The following is a 26,233-nucleotide window of genomic DNA, read 5'->3' as shown; positions in this document are numbered from 1 at the left end:
CCTTACAGTATATAGATGTGGGGAGCTACAAGACATAAAAGTCAACCTAGAAAATGAGAGGGGTAGACGGGGATTTGTAGCAAATTCTATGCCAAACTCAATTTTCTACAACCTCCACGGGGTACATGTTAATCAACTTCCAAAGTTGTTGGACTTGACATGGCTTATTTACATCCCAAGTCTTGAACGTCTTATTGTACATGGATGTGAATCCATGGAAGAAGTGATAGGTGATGCGAGTGGGGTCCCTGAAAATCTTGGCATATTCTCAAGACTTGAAGATTTGAGATTATATCTCCTACCAAATCTAAGGAGCATAAGTAGACAAGCTTTGCCATTTCCTTCCTTGAAAACCCTCTGCGTGATGGAATGCCCAAACCTAAGGAAGCTGCCATTGGATTCAAACAGTGCAAGAAACAGTTTAAAGACAATTGAAGGGACACCAGAGTGGTGGCAAGGGTTGCGGTGGGAGGATGAAACCATTGAACTCACTTTCACTCCCTACAACAAATAGAGCCTGTCTATGAAGAAATGACAGAATGGTGGAGAGAAGTTGCACTTCTTCCCTCTCCCACCCATTTACTTGCTTCTCCCACGCTCTCTCAGGTACTGTGGACAAATTTTCAAATGTCTAGCATGTTTTCATTGTTTATTATTTTTATTTTTTTTTTGCTAAGAATTTGTTTTATATTGGAATTGGTAAGGTATATTTTCTTTTCTTTCCTTTCCTTTGGTTTTATTTTTTTTTTCCTTCCTCAAATGTTACTCATCTTAATAAATTTAGTCTAGACTTATAGGTTAAAAAGAAAGTATTAATAAAACATTATATTTTTTTTTTTTACAGGAAAAAAAAAACAAAATAACCTACTTTTTTCTGGTGGTCATCGTATTTTGTATTCTCATATCCTAAAATTCATGTTTGTAAAGTTGGTTAAGGAAGAACGTTTGGTCCAACGAGGCACTTGATGCATCATTAATATTAGCTCAATCTTTTTCCATTTACTAATTTTTCTATTTGTTCCCATAGTCAAAGTCTTCTTTCAATGAAACCTAATCAAAACTATTAGTCACATACATGCTTATTTTCAAAATTATTTTACCCGGAGTAACTTAAACTATGAAAAAACTTCTTACTTTATAGAATTATTATGAAAATTTTAAGTTGCATTTGGTTGAGAAAATGTTGTCTAGTTTTATTTTTTATTTTTACTTTTCGAAAAAGTTTTTTATTTCTTATTTTTCTTTTCTAAAAAAAGTGAGATTATTTAAAGAAATTTAAAAAAAAATAGAAAAGGAAAATGTAAAATATTGTGAAAATAAATATGACTAAAATTTCATAGAATATATTTGTTATGGTATGAGATATACTATCATAAATGATGATATTACTATTTTTCATGATGTATATAATTTGATATCATATATAAAATAATTTTCCACATGTTATTTGTCACTTTATTATTTTATTTCATTTATTAATTATTATTATTTTTATAATATTTTTTATTTTAAAATAGTTTAGAAAAATATTCTAATATGCTTGTAATTATTCTACACAAAAATATTTTAATGAAAACATTCATATTGCATATTCTAGCGTTGCTAATTCTTATGAGAAGATGAGATCGTACAAGATGAGTATTAAATTGCTTGAGACACAATGGTTCAGACCAATCGATACTTCATCATACATGTTTGTAGTCACACTAATATATTTGAAAGGTGCTTTGGTCTCGTCGTCACCCCTATGTGTCATTATTTTTTCCCATTGCCCTATATCCGCTAGGCTAAGTAATGTGCATGGGTGAAAGTAATAGTGTCTTATACATTATGAGGTGGGGTGATATCATCTCATGAATGATGAATAAGGTTATGTTAGGACATATGAAAAGCCAACGCATTGGTGGTAAGAAAAATGTATTTTTTTTTTCTTTAATTTTGTTTCCTCTTATATTCAAAACTCGCGGTTTCAATCCCTACCAACAATTGGCCAATCTATGTCATTATTGGGTAATACCATTTGAGTGTATGAATGACCGGATCAAAAACATAAATGACATGTAAAAGATATTTGTGTACCGGTCGACCATCATATGAAGCGGTTGAAATTTTTTTTTGCCACTGGTAGACACTGCCCATTTTGGTGCTTCAGCATAAGAATTGGCAGTGGCTACCGGCTGAGAATATAGGCAAACCGGTAGCACTATACCGGTCAACCGCTTATTAGTTAATGAAGTAAGGTGGTAAAATGTTGGATTCATGCATAGATTGTCTCGACAAATTCAAAAAATTTTGGGACATCATATGGCTTGGATGTTGTTTAAATAGGTTCGTTACACTTAGAAGGTGGTCAAATGATTTCCAAAAAAATCGAAATCCAAAAATACTAAAAAATTAACAAGGGTACGAAGTATGTGAGGAATCCTCACATTCTTCGTAGCCTCCCAATTCTCCACTTGCTTGAAGTTTTTAAAATTTTTTGGGACATCATATGGCTTAGATGTTGTTTAAATAGATTCATTACACTTAGGAGATGGTCAAATGATATTCGAAAAAATCCATATCCAAAAATACTAAAAAATTCACAAGGGTATGAAGAATGTGAGGATTCCTCACATTCTTCGTACCCTCCCAATTCTCCACTTGTTTGAAGTTTTTAAAATTTTTTGGGACTTCATATGGCTTGTATATTGTTTAAATAGGTTCATTACACTTAGGAGGTGGTGAAATGATTTCCAGAAAAATCCAAATCCAAACATACTAAAAAATTAACAAAGGTACAAAGAATGTAAGGAATCCTCACATTCTTCGTACCCTACCAATTCTCCACTTCTTTGGAGTTTTTAAAAATTTTTGGGACATCATATGGCTTGGATGTTGTTTAAATAGGTTCATTACACTTAGAATATGGTCAAAATGATATCCGTAAAAATCCAAATCCAAAAATACTAAAAAATTAACAAGGGTACGAAGTATGTGAGGAATCCTCACATTCTTCGTACCCTTCCAATTCTTCACTTGTTTGAAGTTTTTAAAATTTTTTGGGACATCATATGGTTTGGATGTTGTTTAAATAGGTTCGTTACACTTAGGAGGTGGTCAAATGATTTCCGGAAAAATCCAAATTCAAAAATACAAAAAAATTAACAAGGGTACGAAGAATGTGAGGAATCCTCACATTCGATTCCTCACATTCTTCATACCCTCCCAATTCTCCACTTGTTTGAAGTTTTTAAAATTTTTTGGGACTTCATATGGCTTGCATATTGTTTAAATAGGTTCATTACACTTAGGAGGTGGTGAAATGATTTCCGAAAAAAATCCAAATCCAAAAATAATAAAAAATTCACAAGGGTACGAAGTATGTGAGGAATCCTCACATTCTTCGTAACCTCCCAATTCTTCACTTGTTTGAAGTTTTTAAAATTTTTTGGGACTTCATATGGCTTGCATATTGTTTAAATAGGTTCATTACACTTAGGAGGTGGTGAAATGATTTCCGAAAAAATCCAAATCCAAAAATAATAAAAAATTCACAAGGGTATGAAGTATGTGAGGAATCCTCACATTCTTCGTAACCTCCCAATTCTTCACTTGTTTGAAGTTTTTAAAAAAATTTTGGACTTCATATTACTTGGATATAGTTTAAATAGGTTCATTACACTTAGGATGTGGTGAAATGATTTCCGGAAAAATCAAAATCCAAAAATACTAAAAAATTCACAAGGGTACGAAGAGTGTGAGGAATCCTCACATTCTTTGTACCCTCCCAATTCTCCACTTGTTTAAAGTTTTTAAAATTTTTTGGGACTTCATATGGCTTGAATATTGTTTAAATAGGTTCTTTACACTTCGGAGGTGGTGAAATGATTTACGTAAAAATCCAAATTCAAAAATACTAAAAAATTAACGAGGGTACGAAGAATGTGGGGAATCCTCACATTCTTCGTACCCTACCAATTCTCCACTTCTTTGGAGTTTTTAAAATTTTTTGGGACATCATATGACTTGGATGTTGTTTAAATAGGTTCGTTACACTTAGGAGGTGGTCAAATGATATCCGGAAAAATCCAAATCCAAAAATACTAAAAAATTCACACGGGTACGAAGAATGTGAGGATTCCTCACATTCTTCGTACCCTCCCAAATTTCCATAAAATTTTTTGGGACTTCATATGACTTGGATATTGTTTAAATAGGTTCTTTACACTGAGGAAGTGGTGAAATGATTTACAGAAAAATCCAAATCCAAAAATACTAAAAAATTAACAAGGGTACGAAGAATGTGAGGATTCCTCACATTCTTCGTACCCTACTAATTCTCCACTTCATTAGAGTTTTTAAAATTTTTTGGGAAATCATATGGGTTAGATATTGTTTAAATAGGTTCGTTACACATAGGAGGTGTTGAAATGATTTCTGGAAAAATCCAAATCCAAAAATACTAAAAAAATTAACAGGGATACGAAGAATGTGAGGAATCCTCACATTCTTCGTATCCTCCCAATTCTCCACTTGTTTGAAGTTTTTAAAATTTGTTGGGACTTCATATGGTTTGGATGTTGTTTGAATAGGTTCATTACACTTAGGAGGTGGTCAAATGATTTCCGAAAAAATCCAAATTCAAATATACAAAAAAAATTAACAAGGGTACGAAGAATGTGAAGAATCCTCACATTCTTCATACCCTCCCAATTCTCCACTTGTTTGAAGTTTTTAAAATTATTTGGAACTACATATGGCTTAGATATTGTTTAAATAGGTTCTTTACACTGAGGAAGTGGTGAAATGATTTATGGAAAAATCCAAATCCAAAAATACTAAAAAATTAACAAGGGTACGAAGAATGTGAGGATTCCTCACATTCTTCGTACCCTACCAATTCTCCACTTCTTTGGAGTTTTTAAAATTTTTTGGGAAATCATATGGCTTGAATGTTGTTTGAATAGGTTCGTTACACTTAGAAGGTGGTAAAATAATATCTGAAAAAATCCAAATCCAAAAATACTAAAATATTAACAAGGGTACGAAGAATGTGAGAAATCCTCACATTCTTTGTACCCTCCCAATTCTCCACTTGTTTGAAGTTTTTAAAATTTGTTGGGACTTCATATGGTTTGGATGTTCTTTAAATAGGTTCATTACAGTTAGAAGGTTGTCAAATGATTTCCGGAAAAATCCAAATTCAAAAATATAAAAAAATTAACAAGGGTACGAAGTATGTGAGAAATCCTCACATTCTTCGTACCCTCTCAATTCTCCACTTATTTGCTCTTTTTAAAAAAATTTAGGACTTCATATGGGTTGGATGTTGTTTAAATAGGTTCATTACACTTAGGAGGTGGTCAAATGATATCTGGAAAAATCCAAATCCAATAATACTAAAAAATTCACAAGGGTACGAAGAATGTGCGGAATTCTCACATTCTTCGTACCCTCCCAATTCTCCACTTGTTTGAAGTTTTTAAAAATTTTTGGGACTTCATATAGCTTGGATATTGTTTAAATAGGTTCTTTACACTTAGGAGGTGGTGAAATGATTTCCAGAAAAATCCAAATCCAAAAATACTAAAAAATTCACAAGGGTACGAAGTATGTGAGGAATCATTACATTCTTCGTATCCTCCCAATTCTCCACTTCTTTGCACTTTTTAAAATTTTTTGGGACTTCATATGGCTTGGATGTTGTTTAAATAGGTTCGTTACACTTAGGAGGTGGTCAAATGATATCCGGAAAAATCCAAATCCAAAAATACTAAAACATTAACAAGGGTACGAAGAATGTGAGGAATCCTCACATTCTTCGTACCCTCCCAATTCTTCACTTGTTTAAAGTTTTTTAAAAAAAATTTGGACATCATATTACTTGGATATAGTTTAAATAGGTTCATTACACTTAGGAGGTGGTCAAATGATTTCCGGAAAAATCTAAATCCAAAATTACTAAAAAATTCACTAGGGTACGAAGTATGTAAGGAATCATCACATTCTTCGTACCCTCCCAATTCTAAACTTGTTTGAAGATTTTAAAATTTTTTGAGACTTCATATGGTTTGCATATTGTTTAAATAGGTTCATTACACATAGGAGGTGTTGAAATGATTTCTGGAAAAATCCAAATCCAAAAATACTAAAAAATTCACAAGGGTACGAAGTATGTGAGGAATCCTCACATTCTTTGTACCCTCCCAATTCTCCACTTCTTTGCACTTTTTAAAATTTTTTGGGACTTCATATGGCTTGGATATTGTTTAAATAGGTCCGTTATACTTAGGAGGTGGTTAAATGATATCCAAAAAAATCCAAATCCAAAAATACTAAAAAAATAACAAGGATACAAAGAATGTGAGGAATCCTCACATTCTTCGTACCCTCCCAATTCTTCACTTTTTTGAAGCTTTTTAAATTTTTTTTTGACTTCATACTACTTGGATATAGTTTAAATAGGTTCATTACACTTAGGAGGTGGTCAAATGATTTCCAGAAAAATCTAAACCCAAAAATACTAAAAAATTCACAAGGGTACGAAGTATGTGAGGAATCCTCACATTCTTCGTACCCTCCCAATTCTCCACTTCTTTGGAGTTTTTAAAATTTGTTAGGACTTCATATGGGTTGGATGTTGTTTAAATAGGTTCATTACACTTAGGAGGTGGTCAAATGATATCCGGAAAAATCCAAATCCAAAAATACTAAAAAATTCACAAGGGTACGAAGAATGTGAGGAATTCTCACATTCTTCGTACCCTACCAATTCTCCACTTCTTTGGAGTTTTTTAAATTTTTTGGGACATCATATGGCTTGGATGTTGTTGAAATAGGTTCATTACACTTAGAAGGTGATCAAATGATATCCGAAAAAATCCAAATCCAAAAATACTAAAAAATTAATAACGGTACGAAGAATGTGAGGAATCCTTACATTCTTTGTACCCTCCCAATTCTCCACTTGTTTGAAGTTTTTTAAATTTGTTGGGACTTTATATGGGTTGAATGTTGTTCAAATAGGTTCATTACACTTAGGAGGTGGTCAAATGATTTCCGGAAAAATCCAAATTCAATAATACAGAAAAATTAACAAGGGTACGAAGAGTGTGAGGAATCCTCACATTCTTCGTACCCTCCCAATTCTCCACTTCTTTGGAGTTTTTAAAATTTTTTAGGACTTCATATGGGTTGGATGTTGTTTAAATAGGTTCATTACACTTAGGAAGTGGTCAAATGATATCTGAAAAAATCCAAATCCAAAAATACTAAAAAATTCACAAAGGTACGAAGAATGTGAGGAATTCTCACATTCTTCATACCCTCCCAATTCTCCACTTGTTTGAAGTTTTTAAAATTTTTTGGGACTTAATATGGCTTGGATAATGTTTAAATAGGTTCATTACACTTAGGATGTGGTGAAATGATTTCCGGAAAAATCGAAATCCAAAAATACTAAAAAATTAACAAGGGTACGAAGTATGTGAGGAATCCTCACATTCTTCATACCCTCCCTATTCTCCACTTCTTTGCACTTTTGAAAATTTTTTGGGACTTCATATGGATTGGATGTTGTTTAAATAGGTTCGTTACACTTAGGAGGTGGTCAAATGGTATCCGGAAAAATCCAAATCCAAAAATACTAAAAAAATTAGCAAGGGTACGAAGAATGTGAGGAATCCTCACATTCTTCGTACCCTCCCAATTTTTCACTTGTTTGAAGTTTTTTTAAAATTTTTTTGGACTTCATATTACTTGGATATAGTTTAAATAGGTTTATTACACTTAGGAGACGGTCAAATGATATCCGGAAAAATCTAAATCCAAAAATATTAAAAAATTCATAAGGGTATGAAGAATGTGAGGAATTCTCACATTCTTCATACCCTCCCAATTCTCCACTTGTTTGAAGTTTTTAAAATATTTTCGAGACTTCATATGACTTAGATATTGTTTAAATAAGTTCATTACACTTAGGAGGTGGTCAAATGATTTCCGGAAAAATTCAAATCCAAAAATACTAAAAAATTCAGTACATTTTGAGGGTGTGAAATGGATCGAAAAATTCAAAATGAAAATTTACCGAAAAAATCAATTAGGGGTTTGGATTTCCATATTATTAGTAATTATACCTTTTTTCGTATTTTCAATATTTCAACCAATTTTTTTGAAAAGCTAAGAAATAATTTAGTCATATATTCTCAATTAATAATTAGTACACAACTAATTTAATTTTAATTTAATATATATTTTATAAAATTTATTTCTAGTTTACCCATTTTTTTAACTTCATAAACCAATTATATTGCTTTTCACACTTCAAATATTCATCAAATTTTGTCAACAAATTATTTGATGTTAAAATAAATTAAATTTACTTTTCCTTAATTTATAGATTATATCACCAAATTATTATTTTTTTTTTTGGTTTATTTTAAATTTAATTTTTATGTGGGGTTTAATCACTTTATAGTACAAAAATAAATAAACTATAATTTATTTTTTCAAATTTTTCTTTAGTTTTTTTGTTTCGTAAAAAAAATTTTCCAAACAAAATAATTACATTAAACAAATTTATAATTGGTTAATGTAATAGATCTAACAATGTGTGTTGCATAGGATTAATTCCCATGGCAACCGGTTGGGTGACCTGAAGAAGTGGTTTTGTTTTTTTTCTTTTTAATTTTACATGTCATGTGTCTCTACCCTATTAGCCTAAAAAAGTGGGTATGGAAAAGCACTTTTCGATAACCTAGCATAACCCTTTTAAGAAACATGATATTGAACTTGTTTTTGTATCATTTTTAGGCGAGCTTTTATTTTTGTTTATTATGAAAAAATCCTTCTTAAAAAAGATTATCATTGTGCTAAAATAAATTAAAAATGATGTCCCTTTGTGCTAATATCCTCCATAAAATTACTGGTCTTATAAAATGTCACCTAATAAAAGAGTTATCATATGATTAAAGTAGGAATTATTTGGAGATTTTTTGAATGGTTATATTGTTAAAAAAAATGTTTTTTAAAATCACTTTCAAAATCCCCTTAAAACGGTCCAAATTCATGGGTGCTGGAGTCCACGATAAGGCTGAACTCTTAAATGAAGTGCCCCACACTAGATTTTTTGCTTTGTGAACAAATTTCAACCATTCATTAGTCTCACCTCTATCAGCAACTCATCACCGATTTCTCCTCTTTCTTCTTTCTGAGTTTTGTTTCTGTGATCTCCTACAAGCCATGGATTTTGTGAGCCCAATCCTTGATGCTGCCTCTCGTTTATGGGATTGCACTGCCAAACGTGCTGCTTATCTCACTGATCTGCAAGAAACCCTTGAATCTTTGAGAAACGCCATGGAGGATCTGAAGACCGTGGCTGAAGATGTGAAGAATAAGGTGGATCGTGCTGAGGAAGACCGCGAGATGAGACGGACACATGAAGTGGATGGGTGGCTCCACAGAGTACAAGTCTTGGAAAAGGAAGTCAGGGAGATACTGCAGAAAGGTGATCAGGAAATCCAGCAGAAATGCCTCGGAACCTGCTGTCCCAAGAACTGCCGGTCAAGCAACAAGATGGGGAAGATAACAAGTAAAAAGCTTGGTGCCGTCACTAAACTGAGGAGCAAAGGGTGTTTCAGCGATGTGGCTGATAGGCTGCCTAGAGCTGCGGTGGATGAGCGGCCAATTGAGAAGACTGTAGGATTGGATCGGATGTATGCAGAGGTTTGCAGATGCATCCAAGATGAACAACTGGGAATTATTGGATTGTATGGTATGGGGGGTGCCGGGAAAACTACCCTCGTGACCAAAGTCAATAATGAGTACTTCAAAACATGCAATGACTTTGAAGTGGCCATTTGGGTTGTAGTATCCAGGCCAGCAAGTGTGGAAAAAGTACAAGAAGTCATTCGCAACAAGTTAGACATCCCGGATAAGAGATGGAGAAACAGAACTGAGGATGAAAAAGCAGCAGAAATTTTCAATGTCTTGAAGGCAAAAAGGTTTGTGATGCTGCTAGATGATGTATGGGAGCGGCTTCATCTCCAAAAAGTGGGGGTTCCTTCTCCTAATTCCCAAAACAAGTCCAAAGTAATATTAACAACCCGTTCTCTGGATGTTTGTCGCGATATGGAAGCTCAAAAAAGCATTAAGGTTGAGTGTTTGATAGAAGAGGAGGCCATCAATTTGTTCAAGGAGAAGGTTGGAGAGACCACTCTAAATTCACATCCAGATATACCCCAGCTGGCTGAAACTGCTGCTAAAGAGTGCGAAGGTTTACCACTTGCACTCATCACTATTGGGAGAGCTATGGTCGGCAAGAGCACACCACAAGAATGGGAGCGAGCCATACTAATGTTGCAGACTTATCCATCAAAGTTTTCAGGTATGGGAGATCATGTATTTCCGGTCCTCAAATTCAGTTACGATAACTTGCCAAATGACACCATCAAGACTTGTTTTTTATATCTTGCTATATTCCCGGAGGACCATGTATTTTTTTATCAGGATCTTATATTCCTTTGGATTGGAGAAGGGTTTCTGGATGAATATGTTAGCATAGATGAAGCATTAAACCAAGGGCACCACATCATTGAGCATCTAAAGACAGTATGTCTATTCGAGAATGGTGAATTTGATAGTGTTAAAATGCATGATGTCATTCGTGATATGGCTTTATGGTTAGCTTCAGAATATAGGGGCAATAAGAACATAATCTTGGTAGAAGAAGTTGATACTATGGAAGTTTACCAAGTTTCAAAGTGGAAAGAGGCACATCGGCTATACCTGTCGACAAGTAGTTTGGAAGAACTCACTATACCACCATCTTTTCCCAATCTCTTGACTTTAATTGTTAGGAATGGAGGCCTGGAAACATTTCCGAGTGGATTCTTCCATTTCATGCCGGTTATAAAAGTTCTGGATTTGTCAAATGCTAGAATAACTAAATTACCTACTGGAATTGGTAAATTAGTTTCATTGCAATATCTCAATTTGTCAAATACAGATCTAAGAGAATTGTCTGCGGAGCTTGTGACTTTGAAAAGCCTAAGATATCTTATATTACATAGTTGTCTTGAAATAATTTTTAAGGAAGTAATATCACATCTCTTAATGTTGAGAGTTTTTAGCATAAGATTTGAATATATCTTGTCAAAAAGAAATGATATTTCGTCACCCATAGACAAGGAGGAAGCCAAATATTCAAGGAAGGATGATAAGGCTATTTATTTACATGAGGATAATAAAGCATTATTAGAGGAGTTAGAAGGGTTGGACAACATAAATTGGGTCTCTTTGCCCATTGTAGGTGCTCTGTCTTTCCAAAAGTTATTGAACTCTCAAAAATTACAAAATGTTATGAGGTGTTTACACCTTTGGAACTTGGAAGGTATGAGCATACTTCAATTGCCAAGAATCAAACATCTACGTAGCCTTACAATATATAGATGTGGGGAGCTACAAGACATAAAAGTCAATCTAGAAAATGAGAGGGGTAGACGAGGATTTGTAGCAGATTATATCCCAAACTCAATTTTCTACAACCTCCAAATTGTATGTGTTGATAAACTTCCAAAGTTGTTGGACTTGACATGGATTATTTACATCCCAAGTCTTGAACATCTTTCTGTACATGAATGTGAATCCATGAAAGAAGTGATAGGTGATGCGAGTGGGGTCCCTAAAAATCTTGGCATATTCTCAAGACTCAAAGGTTTGTACTTGTATCTTGTACCAAATCTAAGGAGCATCAGCAGACGAGCTTTGTCATTCCCTTCCTTGAAAACCCTCTACGTGACAAAATGCCCAAACTTAAGGAAGCTGCCATTAGATTCAAACAGTGCAAGAAACAGTTTGAAGACAATTGAAGGGACACTGGAGTGGTGGCAATGTTTGCAGTGGGAGGATGAAAGCATTCAACTCACTTTCACTCCCTACTTCAAAGAGACCTCGTGGTTGGGAAAAAATGAGAAGATGACCTTCTTCTCCGATGCTTTCTCAGGTACTGCCTTCTTTTTTGGGACAAAGTTTCAAATGTCTCATGTGTTTTCATGTTCACGTTTTTTTTGTTATAAGTGGATAAAATTTATTTTTATTTCCACTTTTGTTTTATTTTTTTCGTTACCTCACGCATTACTCACCCCAATGAATTTAGTTATAGTTTAAAAAGAAACTATTAATAAAACTCCAAATAAAATAACTTTTCTTAATGTTGATCCTATTTTCTCTTTCCATATCCTAAAATACATGTTTGTAAAACAGATTAAGGCATAACTTTTGGATCCAATAACATACTTGATGCATCACTACTATTATCTCAATCTTTTTATTTATTATTTGTTCTAGAGATAAGGACCTAATATTTCTGTCTCTTGATTTTTTATTTTTACAATGAAACTTAATTAAAACCATCTCTTACATGCATGTTTATTTTCAAAATTATTTTACTCTTGAGAAATTTAGAACATGAAAATACCTACTTTGGAGAATTATTATGAAAATGCTAAAAATGAACTTATTTTACACTTTGTCTACATTATCTTAACTTGGGCATACAACTCTAAAGAATTTGGATTAGTTGTTTGTTTATGGGTACACATTTCTAAATATTACTTCAAATTGGAATTAATTTGTTTACATTTTCATTATATAAATTGTAAATAACTCTAGTTTACATGTATCCTTTGCAGCTACTTATTAGAATCTGTTATGATTGATAACGTTCATGAATTGTTGTTCGCATATAAGTTAAATATTTAGATTCACTTATTTTTTATTTTTTTTTTGTTTTTGTTTTTGTAGGATAAGATTTTGAAGAATGGTCGGACTCAACTGAAACTTCTTGCAAATGTTTGAATTTCTGGATGCTAAGTGTGCACAGGGTGGATTGCAGAAATAAACATCCAAATTAAAGAGACAAAAAAATAAATAAATAAATAATCCTTTGTGCTTATATTGTGTGTAAAGATGAGTATATTTGGATTGTGTGTAAGGTGCCATACCATGAAGCTACTGTAATTTTTATTGGCTTTAATTGATTGGAGTGCTTGTATTAAGAATGACAATTTCTCAACTTGAGATTTGAAATAAATTTTAGGTAATACTTCACCAATCGAGTTTTTAAAAGCACATACATTAAAGAGGTTCGAGCTTATGTCCTGCCATCTCACGATATATTTAGAGAATTTCTAGTTTATATTATAACACCTTAAGAAATGAGCACGCCTCAGTACTCTTGCCCTTAAACAAAGCGTTGTCAACATTTTCAATTATCATTTAAAATGCATGGGCCCACGGGTTGATTTGATTTTTTCTTTTTTCCTTTTTTTTTTTTTAATAAAATTCAAACAAGCAGAGGATGAAGACCATAACCATTTATGCCATGTTGACTTTGATTATGCTTATATATACACATATTTATGTCATCACCAAACAACAAAATCATAAAGCTATAAATTTAATAAAATGTGAATAAAAATTGTAAAATATAAAGTTAATAAAGAAAAAATAAAAAAAAATAAAAAAAATTATATTTCACTCTTTAATATATAATTGATCTTTTTTAATAATAACATATTAATAACTTTTTACTTCATAAAATACAAAATATTGATACATTTGTATTTTATCATTTGTTCACTATGATGTTATTAAAGATAAAACGACGAAACATTTTACTTTTTTTAATTATTTATATATAATTTTTTACTTCTTTTAACTATTTTTAGTTGTATTTATTGATGATGGAATGTCAGAATTTTATTTCACTCGTACTAATTTATTATCCTTTTAAGAGAAATTAAGGTTATATGATGATATATAATTTAGAAAATTTGATGATTTTAGGTATAGATTATTCATTTTGTTAATACCAATCATGATATGATTATTTTTTTTTTAAAAAAAAAAAATTGACTTCATACATAGACCATAGAAATTTTATTTACTCTTTAATTTTATTTAATAAACATAGGTGAATTAGAATAAAATGCAAACAAGCAGTTTATATCTTTAATATATAAAACATCCTCGAATCTTTCAGAAATGCCATGGAGAAGATGAAAAACATAATTGAATCTTTCTATCACTTCTTTACAAGAGGACAATTGACTACACATTTAACTAAAATTTCTTCTATTATCGTTTTGTGTTTTTGTGTTCCTTTTGAGCTTTTCACAAATTTTAATCTGGGCTTAGGGACCAATTGTTGTGTCAACAAAGTATCAAAGTAAACATATTAATGAAAAAAAAACATAAAATAAAGCAATTCAAACGCAAAAGGAACTTGAAGCACTTCCCAACAATGAAGTATCTCAAATTTTAAATTATTTTATTCATTTTTATCCTTTTACTTATGAGATGACTGTTTTCATTTTATTTAAAAAATTTCGAAAACATCAAAATATTATTTTCACATTATACTCAATTTCCTAAAAAATAGAAACAAAAAATAAGTATCCAAACATATAATATATATATACCTACTGAACTCTAAATCTAGACTAAGGATGAAAATATCGGTAATCATGAATATATCAATAACTTGATTTTATGGATATATTGGATATATCGGAGAAATATCGGCGGATATTTTGAAAAAAAATTTCGATATGCCAAAATTTGATCAAAATTCATGAAAATGTAAGAAAAACCTCGTAACAATGTAATTAGAAATATAATAGACAATTTAAAATTGTTTTGTTGAAGAATTTGATACATGTATGATATAATTTACAATATTAAATGTAATTATATCATGTCGATCGATAAGAAATGTGAATTTTGTAATTATACACTCATTATGAAGCTTTATGAAAAACTTGATATAAAAATAAATAACAACTACAATGATATAAGTGAGATTAAAATTGAGAATTCACTCAAGTTGGAGAATTATTTATTCTAATAAAAATACTAAAAAAATACATTAATTATTGTAGCAAATTCTTTTTTTCTTCCACTCTATTTGGGCATCTATTATATTGAAAAAAGGAAAGAAAAGAAACCTCATACATATTTAAAATAATTTATTCGAGAAGATTCTATAATTAAAAATTCCACAAAAGTTCCAACAAAAAAATGCCAGAAATAGTATGTAAGTGCAAAAGACAAAATATATATATATATATATATATATTAATTTTAATTTAAAGAGAAAAGGTAAGAGTAATAAGTCAATATTGAAAAAAAGAAAGTTTACTTTAATAAAATTAAAATCTCATAAATTAAAAACTTCAAAAGTATCCAATCAAATCCTTTAAAATTCTTTCCTCCTAAAAATTCCCTCTATTCCAAATCCATTATTTCCTTTTTCATTTAAATCCCTTCATTCTAGACTCTAATAGAAAATAATAACAATCTTCCTAATAAGTTATTAACGTATAAAATAAAAAATAAAAAATAACAATCTTTTAATAATTTAGGAATATATTAAAAAAAAATTCTTCAAGAAAAATGTAATTTTTTCTTTTATCTAAATATATTACATTTAGAAATAATTGCTCTTCTAATATCAAAAATTAAGAAATATTAGAAGAGTAATTTTTTTTAATAAATTATAAGAAGATCCAATAAAAAAAATATTTATTCCTTTATTCAGGCATATTAAAAAAAGACAAAATTCTAAAAATAGGTAATAGAAAAAAATATCATAATCAAAAGGTTTATTTCTTTTAATGGATGCCAAGACCCAATGGTGAACAAAGTCTCCAACCACCTCCAGCCATGGCACCACCTAGAAGGCAAGGTGGTCATGGTCACCCGTGCTTCCTCTGCCCTCGGCCGCGACTTCTGTCTCGACCTCGCCAAAGTCGGCTCCAACATCATCGTCGCTGCTCGTCAGACTCATCGCCTCAACTCTGTCGCTGCTCGTCAGACTCATCGCCTCAACTCTCTCTCTGCCACAAAATCAACCACTCTTCACCTGCCCTAACTCTCCTCCAAGCCTTAACACCACCGTCCGAGTCGTGGCTGTGTAACTTGACCACACCGTCGATGGTCCCGCCATTAACGCGTCCGTTCAGATTTTGGTGTTAGAGGTACAAATCTTTTTTCACAAAATCGGCGAAAAATCGCCAAAATAAAACGAAACAAAACGATTTTTCTTCGAAATTTTCCAACTGGAGGCGATTTTTTTATGTATATTTCTGCCGTTGACATTTCGCCCTCCTCTTTCGTTTCGTCACCACCCGAAACACGAAATTTCGCCTAAATTTTGGCCAAAAAAACAAAAATTTTCATCCTTGATCTAGACTATTAAATGTGTATGGTAAAATCAAGGTCATCAAATAAGAGTACAAACAAATGAGATCGGGTACAAAGATACAAATAAATGTGATTAAAATAAAAAAGAAAAAAAAAAACCAATTTGAAGATGTATATGTGTTACCACCTAGTTGATGATGTCTTTCCATACCTATAGAAAAAAAAAATACACTTTAATAGTGTAGATGGATCCCTAAAAATATTCTCCAACTTTTTTTTTATTTTCTTTGAAAATAAAAATAGAAAACATCTTAAACAAAAAGACTTGATATTTATGTCTCCTGATTTTTTTTTTCCAATGAAACTGAATTACAACTATATGGTCCCATGCATGCTTATTTTCAAAATTATTTCATATAACTATGAAAAATTGCTAGCTTTAAAGCATCATTATGAAAATTTTAATTTTTATTCTTGAAGCCTTGAAGATGTTAATGGTGAATCCATTTTCAACTTTGTTTACATTCTTTTAGCTCGGACATTTGCTCCAATAAATTTGGATTAGTTTTTGTTCATGGGTACCTATTTTTGAAGATCAATTCAAATTTCACTTAATTTGTTCACATTTTATTGTAGAAATCTCTTAGTAATTTCAGTTTTCTATCATATTACTTTCTTTTTTTGGGTAATCTGATCCATCATAATATGATATTGAGACCATAAATGAAACAAATAATTAATAATTTGATTTTAAATTATTAAATATTTGATTAAATATGATAGTTGAAGCAGAGTAGGTAAGGGGAAATAATAGATTTGGAATAGAAGCTTAATGAAACTGGTGAGTAGTGGAGTACTCGTTACTTTGCATTATTGAAGTAATGTGGGACAGGAGAATGGTAGTGGCCTTATCTCTTTCGCCACCATTAATCAAGATTGTGGGCCACTAATCACCATTATCAGATGTCATTGCACAGCACAACGCCTTCCAAAGGATTGCATATTCAGCTCCATTAATAACCAATAGCCTCCCTTGATCAATCACTTCAAAGGGATGAGGAGCAGTCTGATATATTGAAATGCTAAAGCCCAGACTAATCAGATCCATAATGTGATCAGGGACTCAAAATGAGAAACACTCTGGAATCTTGACAAGAAACTTTCTTTTCTTTTTAGAAAGTAAAGTCCACACGCCGAGAAGAAAGGGATGTGTGCAAACAAATTATATAATAAAGTAATGCGTGGTAAAGAGAAAAAGAAAAAGGTGATAACAGCCTTTGATGGGGTGTCTTCCATATTGGAATTCCTTAATCAGAGAGATTGATCTGCTTTCGACAACCACAAGGCTTCTCTGCTCTCCCACTTTCTCTTCTTTTCTTGAATCTTACCTCTTGTTTCTTTCATCTCTCAAGGGAAGGAATGGATTGTGTGAGCCCAATCTTGGATGTTGTAACTCGCGTGTGGGACTGCACAGCCAAGCATGCAGTCTACATCAGGGATCTACAGGAAAATATGGACTCTTTAAGAAACGCAATGCAGGAGCTGAAGAATGTACATGAAGATGTGAAGGGAAGAGTTGAACTTGAAGAGCAACGGCAAATGAGGCGCACGAATGAAGTGGACGGCTGGCTCCATGGTGTACTAGCCATGGAAATACAAGTCAACGAGATCCTGGAGAAAGGCGATCAGGAAATCCAGAAGAAATGCCCTGGAACTTGTTGCCCCAGAAACTGCCGGTCCAGCTACAAGCTCGGGAAGAAAGCGACTAAAAAGCTGGGTGCTGTGATTGAATTAAGGAACAAGGGACGCTTTGATGTTGTGGCTGATAGGTTACCTCAAGCTCCGGTGGATGAGAGGCCGATGGAGAAGACTGTGGGCTTAGATCTGATGTTTACAGGGGTTTGCAGATACATCCAAGATGAGGAACTCGGAATTATTGGGTTGTACGGTATGGGGGGTGCCGGGAAAACTACCCTCATGACCAAAGTGAATAATGAGTTCATTAGATCGAGCAAGAGCTTTGAAATCGCCATTTGGGTTGTAGTATCCAGGCCAGCAAGTGTGGAAAAAGTACAAGACGTCATTCGGAACAAGTTAGACATCCCGGATGATAGATGGAGAAACAGAACTGAGGATGAAAAAGCAGTAGCAATTTTCAATGTCTTGAAGGCAAAAAGGTTTGTGATGCTGCTAGATGATGTATGGGAGCGGCTTGATCTCCAAAAAGTGGGGGTTCCTTCTCCTAATTCCCAAAACAAGTCCAAAGTAATATTAACAACCCGTTCTCTGGATGTTTGTCGGGATATGGAAGCTCAAAAAAGCCTTAAGGTGGAGTGTTTGACAGAAGATGAGGCTATTAATTTGTTCAAGAAGAAGGTTGGAGAGACTACTCTAAATTCACATTCGGATATACCCCAACTTGCTGAAATTGCTGCTAAAGAATGCCAAGGCTTACCACTTGCAATCGTCACTATTGGGCGAGCTATGGCTGACAAGAAGACTCCACAAGAATGGGAGCGAGCAATCCAAATGTTGAAGACTTATCCATCAAAGTTTTCAGGTATGGGAGATCATGTATTTCCGGTCCTCAAATTCAGTTACGATAACTTGCCAAACGACACCATCAGGACTTGTTTTTTATATCTTGCTATATTCCCAGAGGACCATGAAATTTGGGATGAGGATCTTATATTCCTTTGGATTGGAGAAGGGTTTTTGGATGGATTTGCTAGCATAGATGAAGCATTAAACCAAGGGCACCACATCATTGAGCATCTAAAGACAGTATGTCTATTCGAGAATGGTCTATTTGATAGGGTTAAAATGCATGATGTCATTCGTGATATGGCTTTATGGTTAGCTTCAGAATATAGGGGCAATAAGAACATAATCTTGGTAGAAGAAGTTGATACTGTGGAAGTTTACCAAGTTTCAAAGTGGAAAGAGGCACATCGGCTACACCTGGCGACAAGTAGTTTGGAAGAACTCACTATACCACCATCTTTTCCCAATCTCTTAACTTTAATTGTTAGGAGTAGAGGCCTGGAAACATTTCCGAGTGGATTCTTCCATTTCATGCCAGTTATAAAAGTTCTGGATTTGTCAAATTCTGGAATAACTAAATTACCTACTGGAATCGAAAAATTAATTACACTGCAATATCTCAATTTGTCAAATACAACTCTAAGAGAATTGTCCGCGGAGTTTGCGACTTTGAAAAGACTAAGATATCTGATATTAAATGGTAGTCTTGAAATAATTTTTAAGGAAGTAATATCACATCTCTCAATGTTGAGAGTTTTTAGTATAAGATCTACATATCACTTGTCAGAAAGAAATGATATTTCGTCATCCACAGAGGAGGAGGAGGAGGAGGAAGCCAATTATTCAAGGAAGGATGATAAGGCTATTTATTTACATGAGGATAATAAAGCATTATTAGAGGAGTTAGAAGGGTTGGAGCACATAAATTGGGTCTCTTTGCCCATTGTAGGTACTCTGTCTTTCCAAAAGTTATTGAACTCCCAAAAACTACTGAATGCTATGAGAGATTTAGACCTTTGGAACTTGGAAGGTATGAGCATACTCCAATTGCCAAGAATCAAACATCTACGTAGCCTTACAATATATAGATGTGGGGAGCTACAAGACATAAAAGTCAATCTAGAAAATGAGAGGGGTAGACGGGGATTTGTAGCAGATTATATCCCTAACTCAATTTTCTACAACCTCCTCTCAGTACAGGTTCATCTACTTCCAAAGTTGTTGGACTTGACATGGCTTATTTACATCCCAAGTCTTAAACATCTTGGTGTATATCACTGTGAATCCATGGAAGAAGTGATAGGTGATGCGAGTGGGGTCCCTGAAAATCTTAGCATATTCTCAAGACTCAAAGGTTTGTACTTGTTTTTTGTACCAAATCTAAGGAGCATCAGCAGACGAGCTTTGCCATTTCCTTCCTTGGAAACCCTCATGGTGAGGGAATGCCCAAACCTAAGGAAGCTGCCATTGGATTCAAACAGTGCAAGAAACAGTTTAAAGACAATTGACGGGACATCAGAGTGGTGCCGAGGGTTGCAGTGGGAGGATGAAACCATTCAGCTCACTTTCACTCCCTACTTCAACAAATAGAGTCTGTCTGTGAAGAAATGACAGAATGGTGGAGAGAAGCTGCACTCCTTCCCTTTCCCACCCTTTTACCTGCTTCTCCCATGTACGCTCTCTCAGGTACTGTGGACAAATTTTCAAATGTCTAGCATGTTTTCATTGTTTATTATTTTTTTTTTCTGCTAAGAATTTGTTTTATATTGGAATTGGTAAGGTATATTTTCTTTTCTTTTCTTTCCTTTGGTTTTATTTTTTTTCCTTCCTCAAATGTTACTCATCTTAATAAATTTAGTTATAGACTTATAGGTTAAAAAGAAAGTATTTATAAAACATTATATTTTCCTTTTTTTACAGAAAACAAAATAACCTACTTTTTTCTGGTGGTCATCGTATTTTGTATTCTCATATCCTAAAATTCATGTTTGTAAAGTCGGTTAAGGAAGAACGTTTGGTCCAACGAGGTACTTGATGCATCATTAGTATTAGCTCAATCTTTTTCCATTTACTAATTTTTCTATTTGTTCCCATAATCAAAGTCTTCTTTCAATGAAACCTAATCAAAACTATTTGTTCCATGCATGCTTACCTAATCAAAACTATTAGTCACATACATGCTTATTTTCAAAATTATTTTACCCGGAGTAACTTAAACTATGAAAAAACTACTTCCTTTATAGAATTATTATGAAAATTTTAAGTTGCATTTGGTTGAGAAAATGTTGTCTAGTTTTATTTTTTATTTTTACTTTTCAAAAAAGTTTTTTATTTCTTATTTTTCTTTTCTAAAAAAAATGAGATTATTTAAAGAAATTTTAAAAAATAGAAAAGGAAAATGTAAAATTTTGTGAAAATAAATATGACTAAAATTTCATAGAATATATTTGTTATGGTATGAGATATACTATCATAAATGATGATATTACTATTTTTCATGATGTATATAATTTGATATCATATATATAATAATTTTCTACATGTTATTTGTCACTTTATTATTTTATTGCATTTATTAATTATTATTATTTTTATTATATTTTTTTATTTTAAAATAGTTTAGAAAAATATTCTAATATGCTTGTAATTATTCAAATAAATTACTACAATATAAATATATATACCCTCATAATAATTCATAGTCTACACCTATCCTTTTCGGTTATTGGAAATTTTTATGATTGATAATATTCATGAATGGTTCCTTGAATTTAATCTAAATATTAAAATTTACTTCCCTGTTGTTTAGGTTTCAGAATGAAAAGCAGTTTTTCTCAGATTTCATAGAAGTATATTTGTTCTTCAACTTAGATGATGATCCACCTGATTTGCTATGTTGTGTTTGTAGGACAAGTCTTTGAAGAATACTTGACTCAGCTGAAACTCCTCGCAATTGTTGGATCACTGGATGCTTTGTGTGCATAGGATGGATGGGTTGCATAAATAGTCATTTAAAAAGCAAAAAAAAAAAAAAAAAAATTCTTGTATGCTTGTATTGTGTGTAAAGTTGAGTGAAAAATTCTCGTGTGTAAGGTGTGAAGCTACTGCCCCTCAATAAATGTAAGATATCTAATTTTAGGTATCTAAAAGTTGGTCTTGAAACTATCCTATAGTGGTATTTAAAATGAACACTCATAAGAAGAAGATGGTTTTACAGGTGGACGTGGTTTTTGAAACAAATTTTAGGTAATATTTTATTATATGTGTTTTTGAAAGGATATAATTTAGATGGGTTCTAGTTTATGTTCACTAAAAAATATGGGTTCAGCTAGTAGGTCAAAAGATTTTGGACATGGGCATGCCTCAAAATCCATGCCCTTAAAATGTGCCATGGAAATATGGAAGAAGATGTCAAAATCCTAACTAAATCCATTTTGGTTTCCATGAAATTAAATATTTTATTCTTATTCTCATTTCTAATCTATTCAAACACATTAATTAAGAAGAAAAATAAAGTTTTATTTAGTAACTGTTTTCAATACCAACTCTAAAAAATAATTTTTAAAATTATTTTCGTGTATTTCAAACTTGAAATGTTTTGAATATGATTTTTACATTATTAATATGTTTTAAAAATAAATTTTATATATAATGTTTTATTTTTAATCATTTTTTACATAATTATTTTTTAAAATAATTATCAAAAAACGAATAAAAATAATTTAAAATTATTATTTAAAAACACCATTTTTTATTTTAAAAATAGAAAATTGTTTTATATCGTCTGCCTCCTTCTTCTTTTTTTCTATATTGTTATAGAGAACAAAAAATGGTTTTCAAAAACACCTAGGAAATATAGCCTAAATTTTTCATTTTCATTCTCTATTGTAGCATTTTAATCATACTCTCGACGAAAGAGGAAATAGCACCAAGCTCCACCAAATTATGTGCTGCTGCACTTCAAGTTAGGAATCATGTTATCAGATAAAAGTACCATTATTTTTTGCAAATATTTATATAAAATGCAAATTATATAATTAGAGAAGTATATACAATGCAAATCATATCATTGAGAAGTATTTGGACAAATTTATTTAGGTGATGTTTTTTATAGTATTTTATTTCTATTAAATATTAAAAAGTAAAAAAAAATCATTGTGTTATTTTTTCTATTTAGAAAAAGCTATATATTTTGGTGGTGTTTGTTTTTTTACTTAATTCTAAATAGAACCTTAATACTTAATAGTATTAAATATTAGGTTGTTTGTTTTTATAGTATTTTATTTTTATTAAATATTAAAAAATAAAAAAAAATCATTGTGTTATTTTTTCTATTTAGAAAAAGTTATATATTTTGGTGGTGTTTGTTTTTTTACTTAATTCTAAATAGAACCTTAATACTTAATAGTATTAAATATTAGGTTGTTTGTTTTTGTATTATTTTATTTCTATTAAGTATTAAAAAGTAAAAAAAATCATTGTGTTATTTTTTCTATTTAGAAAAAACCACATATTTTGGCTTTTTCTATTTAGTAAAAAGTTTATAATAAGTCATGAAAAAGTAAAAAAACAAACAACCTAAATTCTAAAACTAAATGGTTTTCAGCAAAAAACAAACATCACCTTTGGTTTTTTCTATTTAGTAAAAAGTTTATAATAAGTCATGAAAAAGTAAAAAAACAAACAACCTAAATTCTAAAACTAAATGATTTTCAACAAAAAACTAAAAAAACAAACACCAGCAATTTTGATTTAGAAATTGATGAAGCGTATGAATAGGGAACTGTTATAGTCTTGCTGCAGTGTTTTCTCAGTAATTTCTTGGTAGCTTAACCTGATCCATCATAATATGATATTGAGATCACAAGTCAAACAAACAATTAATAATTTGGTTTTAAATTATTAAATACTTGATAAATGTGATAGTTGAAGCATAATAGATTTGAGCAAACCTCTCTCAGCACCTCATCACCTATTCTCTGCTCTTTTCTTCTTTCCTGGTCGAATTTCTGGGTCTTGTTTCTGTGATTTCTTACCACCCATGGATTGCGTGAGCCCAATCCTTGATGTTGCCACTCGCTTATGGGATTGCACCACCAAACGCGCAGTTTATATTGGTGATCTGCAAGAAATCCTTGAATCTTTGAGCAAAGCCATGGAGGAGCTGAAGAACATAGCTGAAGATGTAAAGACCAAGGTGGAACTTGCCGAGAAAAACCGACAAATGAGACGAACACGGGAAGTTGATGGCTGGCTTCAAAGCGTACGAGTCTTGGAAAAACAAGTAGATGAAATACTGCAAAAGGGTAATCAAGAAATCCAGAGGAAATGCCTTGGAAGTTGCTGTCCCAAGAACTGCCGGTCCAGCTACAAGATCGGGAAGATAGCGAGTAAAAAGCTTGGTGCTATCGCTGATCTAAGTAAGAGCTGTATTAATGATGTAGCTAATAGATTACTTCAAGATCCGGTGGACGAGAGGCCAATGGAGAAGACTGTGGGCTTGGATCTGATGTACGCTGAGGTTTGCAGATGCATCCTAGATGAACAACTGGGAATTATTGGATTATACGGAATGGGAGGTGTTGGGAAAACTACCCTCATGACCAAAGTCAATAATGAGTTCTTCAAAACAAGCAATGATTTTGAAGTAGTCATTTGGATTGTAGTATCCAGCTCTGCAAATGTGGGAAAAGTACAAGAAGTCATTCGGAATAAATTAGACATCCCCGATGACAGATGGAGAAATAGAGCCGAGGATGAAAAGGCAGTAGAAATTTTCAATACCCTGAAGTCAAAAAGATTTGTGATATTGTTAGATGATGTATGGGAGCGACTTGATCTCCAAAAACTGGGGGTTCCTTCTCCTAATTCTCAAAACAAGTCCAAAGTAATATTAACAACTCGATCTCGGGATGTTTGTCATGATATGGATGCTCAAAAGAGCATTAAGGTGGAGTGTTTGACACAAGACGAGGCCATCAATTTGTTCAAGAAGAAGGTTGGAGAGAGTACTCTATGTTCACATCCAGACATACCTAAGCTAGCTGAAATTGCTGCTAAAGAGTGCAAAGGTTTGCCACTTGCACTCATTACTATTGGGCGAGCCATGGCTGGTAAGAGTACACTACAAGAATGGGAATGAGCCATACAAATGTTGAAGACTTATCCATCAAAGTTTTCAGGTATGGGAGATCATGTATTTCCTGTCTTGAAATTCAGTTATGATAGCTTGCAAAATGGCACCTTGAGATCTTGTTTTCTATATCTTGCTGTGTTCCAAGAGGACTATGTAATTATAGATAATGATCTTATAAACCTCTGGATTGGAGAAGGGTTTTTGGATGAATTTGACAACTTACATGAAGCACGTAACCAAGGGCATAACATCATTGAGCATCTAAAGGTTGCATGTCTATTTGAGAGTGATGAAGATAATCAAATCAAGAAGCATGATGTTATTCGTGATATGGCTTTGTGGTTAACTTCAGATTATTGTGGCAACAAGAACAAAGTTGTTGTAGAAGATGGTACTTTGGAAGCTCAGCAAATTTTAAAGTAGAAAGAGGCAAAGCAAATATCACTGTGGGATGTAAGTGTGGAAAAACTCGCAATACCACCATCTTGTCACAATCTGATAACTTTAATTTTTGGAAGTGTTATTCTGAAGACATTTCCCTATGAATTCTTTCATCTCATGCCAATCATAAAAGTTTTGGATTTGTCAGGTACTCAAATAACTGAGTTACCTGTTGGAATTGATAGATTGGTTACTTTACAATATCTCGATTTGTCATATACAAAGCTAAGAAAATTACCTACTGAGATTAAGTCTTTGATAAGAATAAGGTGTTTGATATTGGATTGGATGCCACGTCTTAAAACAATTCCTAAGGAAGTAATTTCAAAACTCTCATCATTGAATTATTTAGCATGCAAGTTGAAGGCAGAGATCATTTTTCTCAAGATCTAGATATGGAACTTAATTATTCACTTGAAGAGAGGAAGAAAGCTCATTATTCATCGAAAGAGGAGGAAGCTGCTGACTTATGGGAGGATAATAAAGCTAATTATTTATGGCAGGATAATAAAGCATTATTAGAGGTGCTCGCAGGGTTGGAACACATAAATGAGGTCAGCTTTCCCATAGAAGGTGCGTTGTCTTTTGAAAAGTTAATGAGGTCCCAAAAGCTACAGAATGCTATGAGATGTTTAAGCCTTGGGAACTTGGATGGTATGCCTCACTCCAATTGCCAAAATGAAACATCTACATATGCTAACAATAGAGAGATGTCAGGAGTTGAAAGAAATGAAAGTAGATTTGGAAAAGGTTGGGGAATGGGGTTTTGCAGCAGATGGTATCGTAAACTCAAACTTCCAATGCCTTTGCCATGTAATTATTTCTCAACTCCCAAAGTTGTTGCACTTGGCATGGCTTATTTACATCCCAAGTCTTGAATTTCTTGGAGTAACTAAATGTGAATCCATGGAAGAACTGATAGGCGAT

General features: G+C 32.5%; 3 protein-coding genes across 3 annotated transcripts; all 3 read left to right on the top strand.

Moving 5' to 3' along the window:
• Positions 1 to 9,121: 9,121 nt before the first annotated feature.
• On the top strand, positions 9,122 to 13,093 carry LOC100261679 (probable disease resistance protein At1g52660). The gene is made up of 2 exons (XM_019222214.2): positions 9,122 to 10,366; positions 12,784 to 13,093. Exons 1-2 carry the CDS (start codon positions 9,223 to 9,225, stop codon positions 12,786 to 12,788), a joined length of 1,149 nt encoding a protein of 382 aa, XP_019077759.1. The 5' UTR covers positions 9,122 to 9,222; the 3' UTR covers positions 12,789 to 13,093.
• A 4,426-nt stretch (positions 13,094 to 17,519) lies between these two features.
• On the top strand, positions 17,520 to 21,945 carry LOC104880301 (probable disease resistance protein At5g63020). The gene is made up of 3 exons (XM_019222213.2): positions 17,520 to 18,745; positions 18,845 to 20,415; positions 21,638 to 21,945. The coding sequence occupies exons 1-2, from the start codon at positions 17,605 to 17,607 to the stop codon at positions 20,317 to 20,319; spliced, it is 2,616 nt and encodes an 871-aa protein (XP_019077758.1). The 5' UTR covers positions 17,520 to 17,604; the 3' UTR covers positions 20,320 to 20,415; positions 21,638 to 21,945.
• A 1,535-nt stretch (positions 21,946 to 23,480) lies between these two features.
• LOC100249694 (probable disease resistance protein At5g63020) lies at positions 23,481 to 25,507 on the top strand. The gene has a single exon (XM_059739489.1). The coding sequence runs from the start codon at positions 23,771 to 23,773 to the stop codon at positions 24,869 to 24,871; it is 1,101 nt and encodes a 366-aa protein (XP_059595472.1). The 5' UTR covers positions 23,481 to 23,770; the 3' UTR covers positions 24,872 to 25,507.
• Positions 25,508 to 26,233: the final 726 nt, after the last annotated feature.

The sequence above is a fragment of the Vitis vinifera genome, chromosome 9 (genome assembly GCF_030704535.1).
Source record: "Vitis vinifera cultivar Pinot Noir 40024 chromosome 9, ASM3070453v1".
Classification (NCBI taxonomy): domain Eukaryota; kingdom Viridiplantae; phylum Streptophyta; class Magnoliopsida; order Vitales; family Vitaceae; genus Vitis; species Vitis vinifera.
This window is presented reverse-complemented; position numbering and strand designations above follow the sequence as displayed.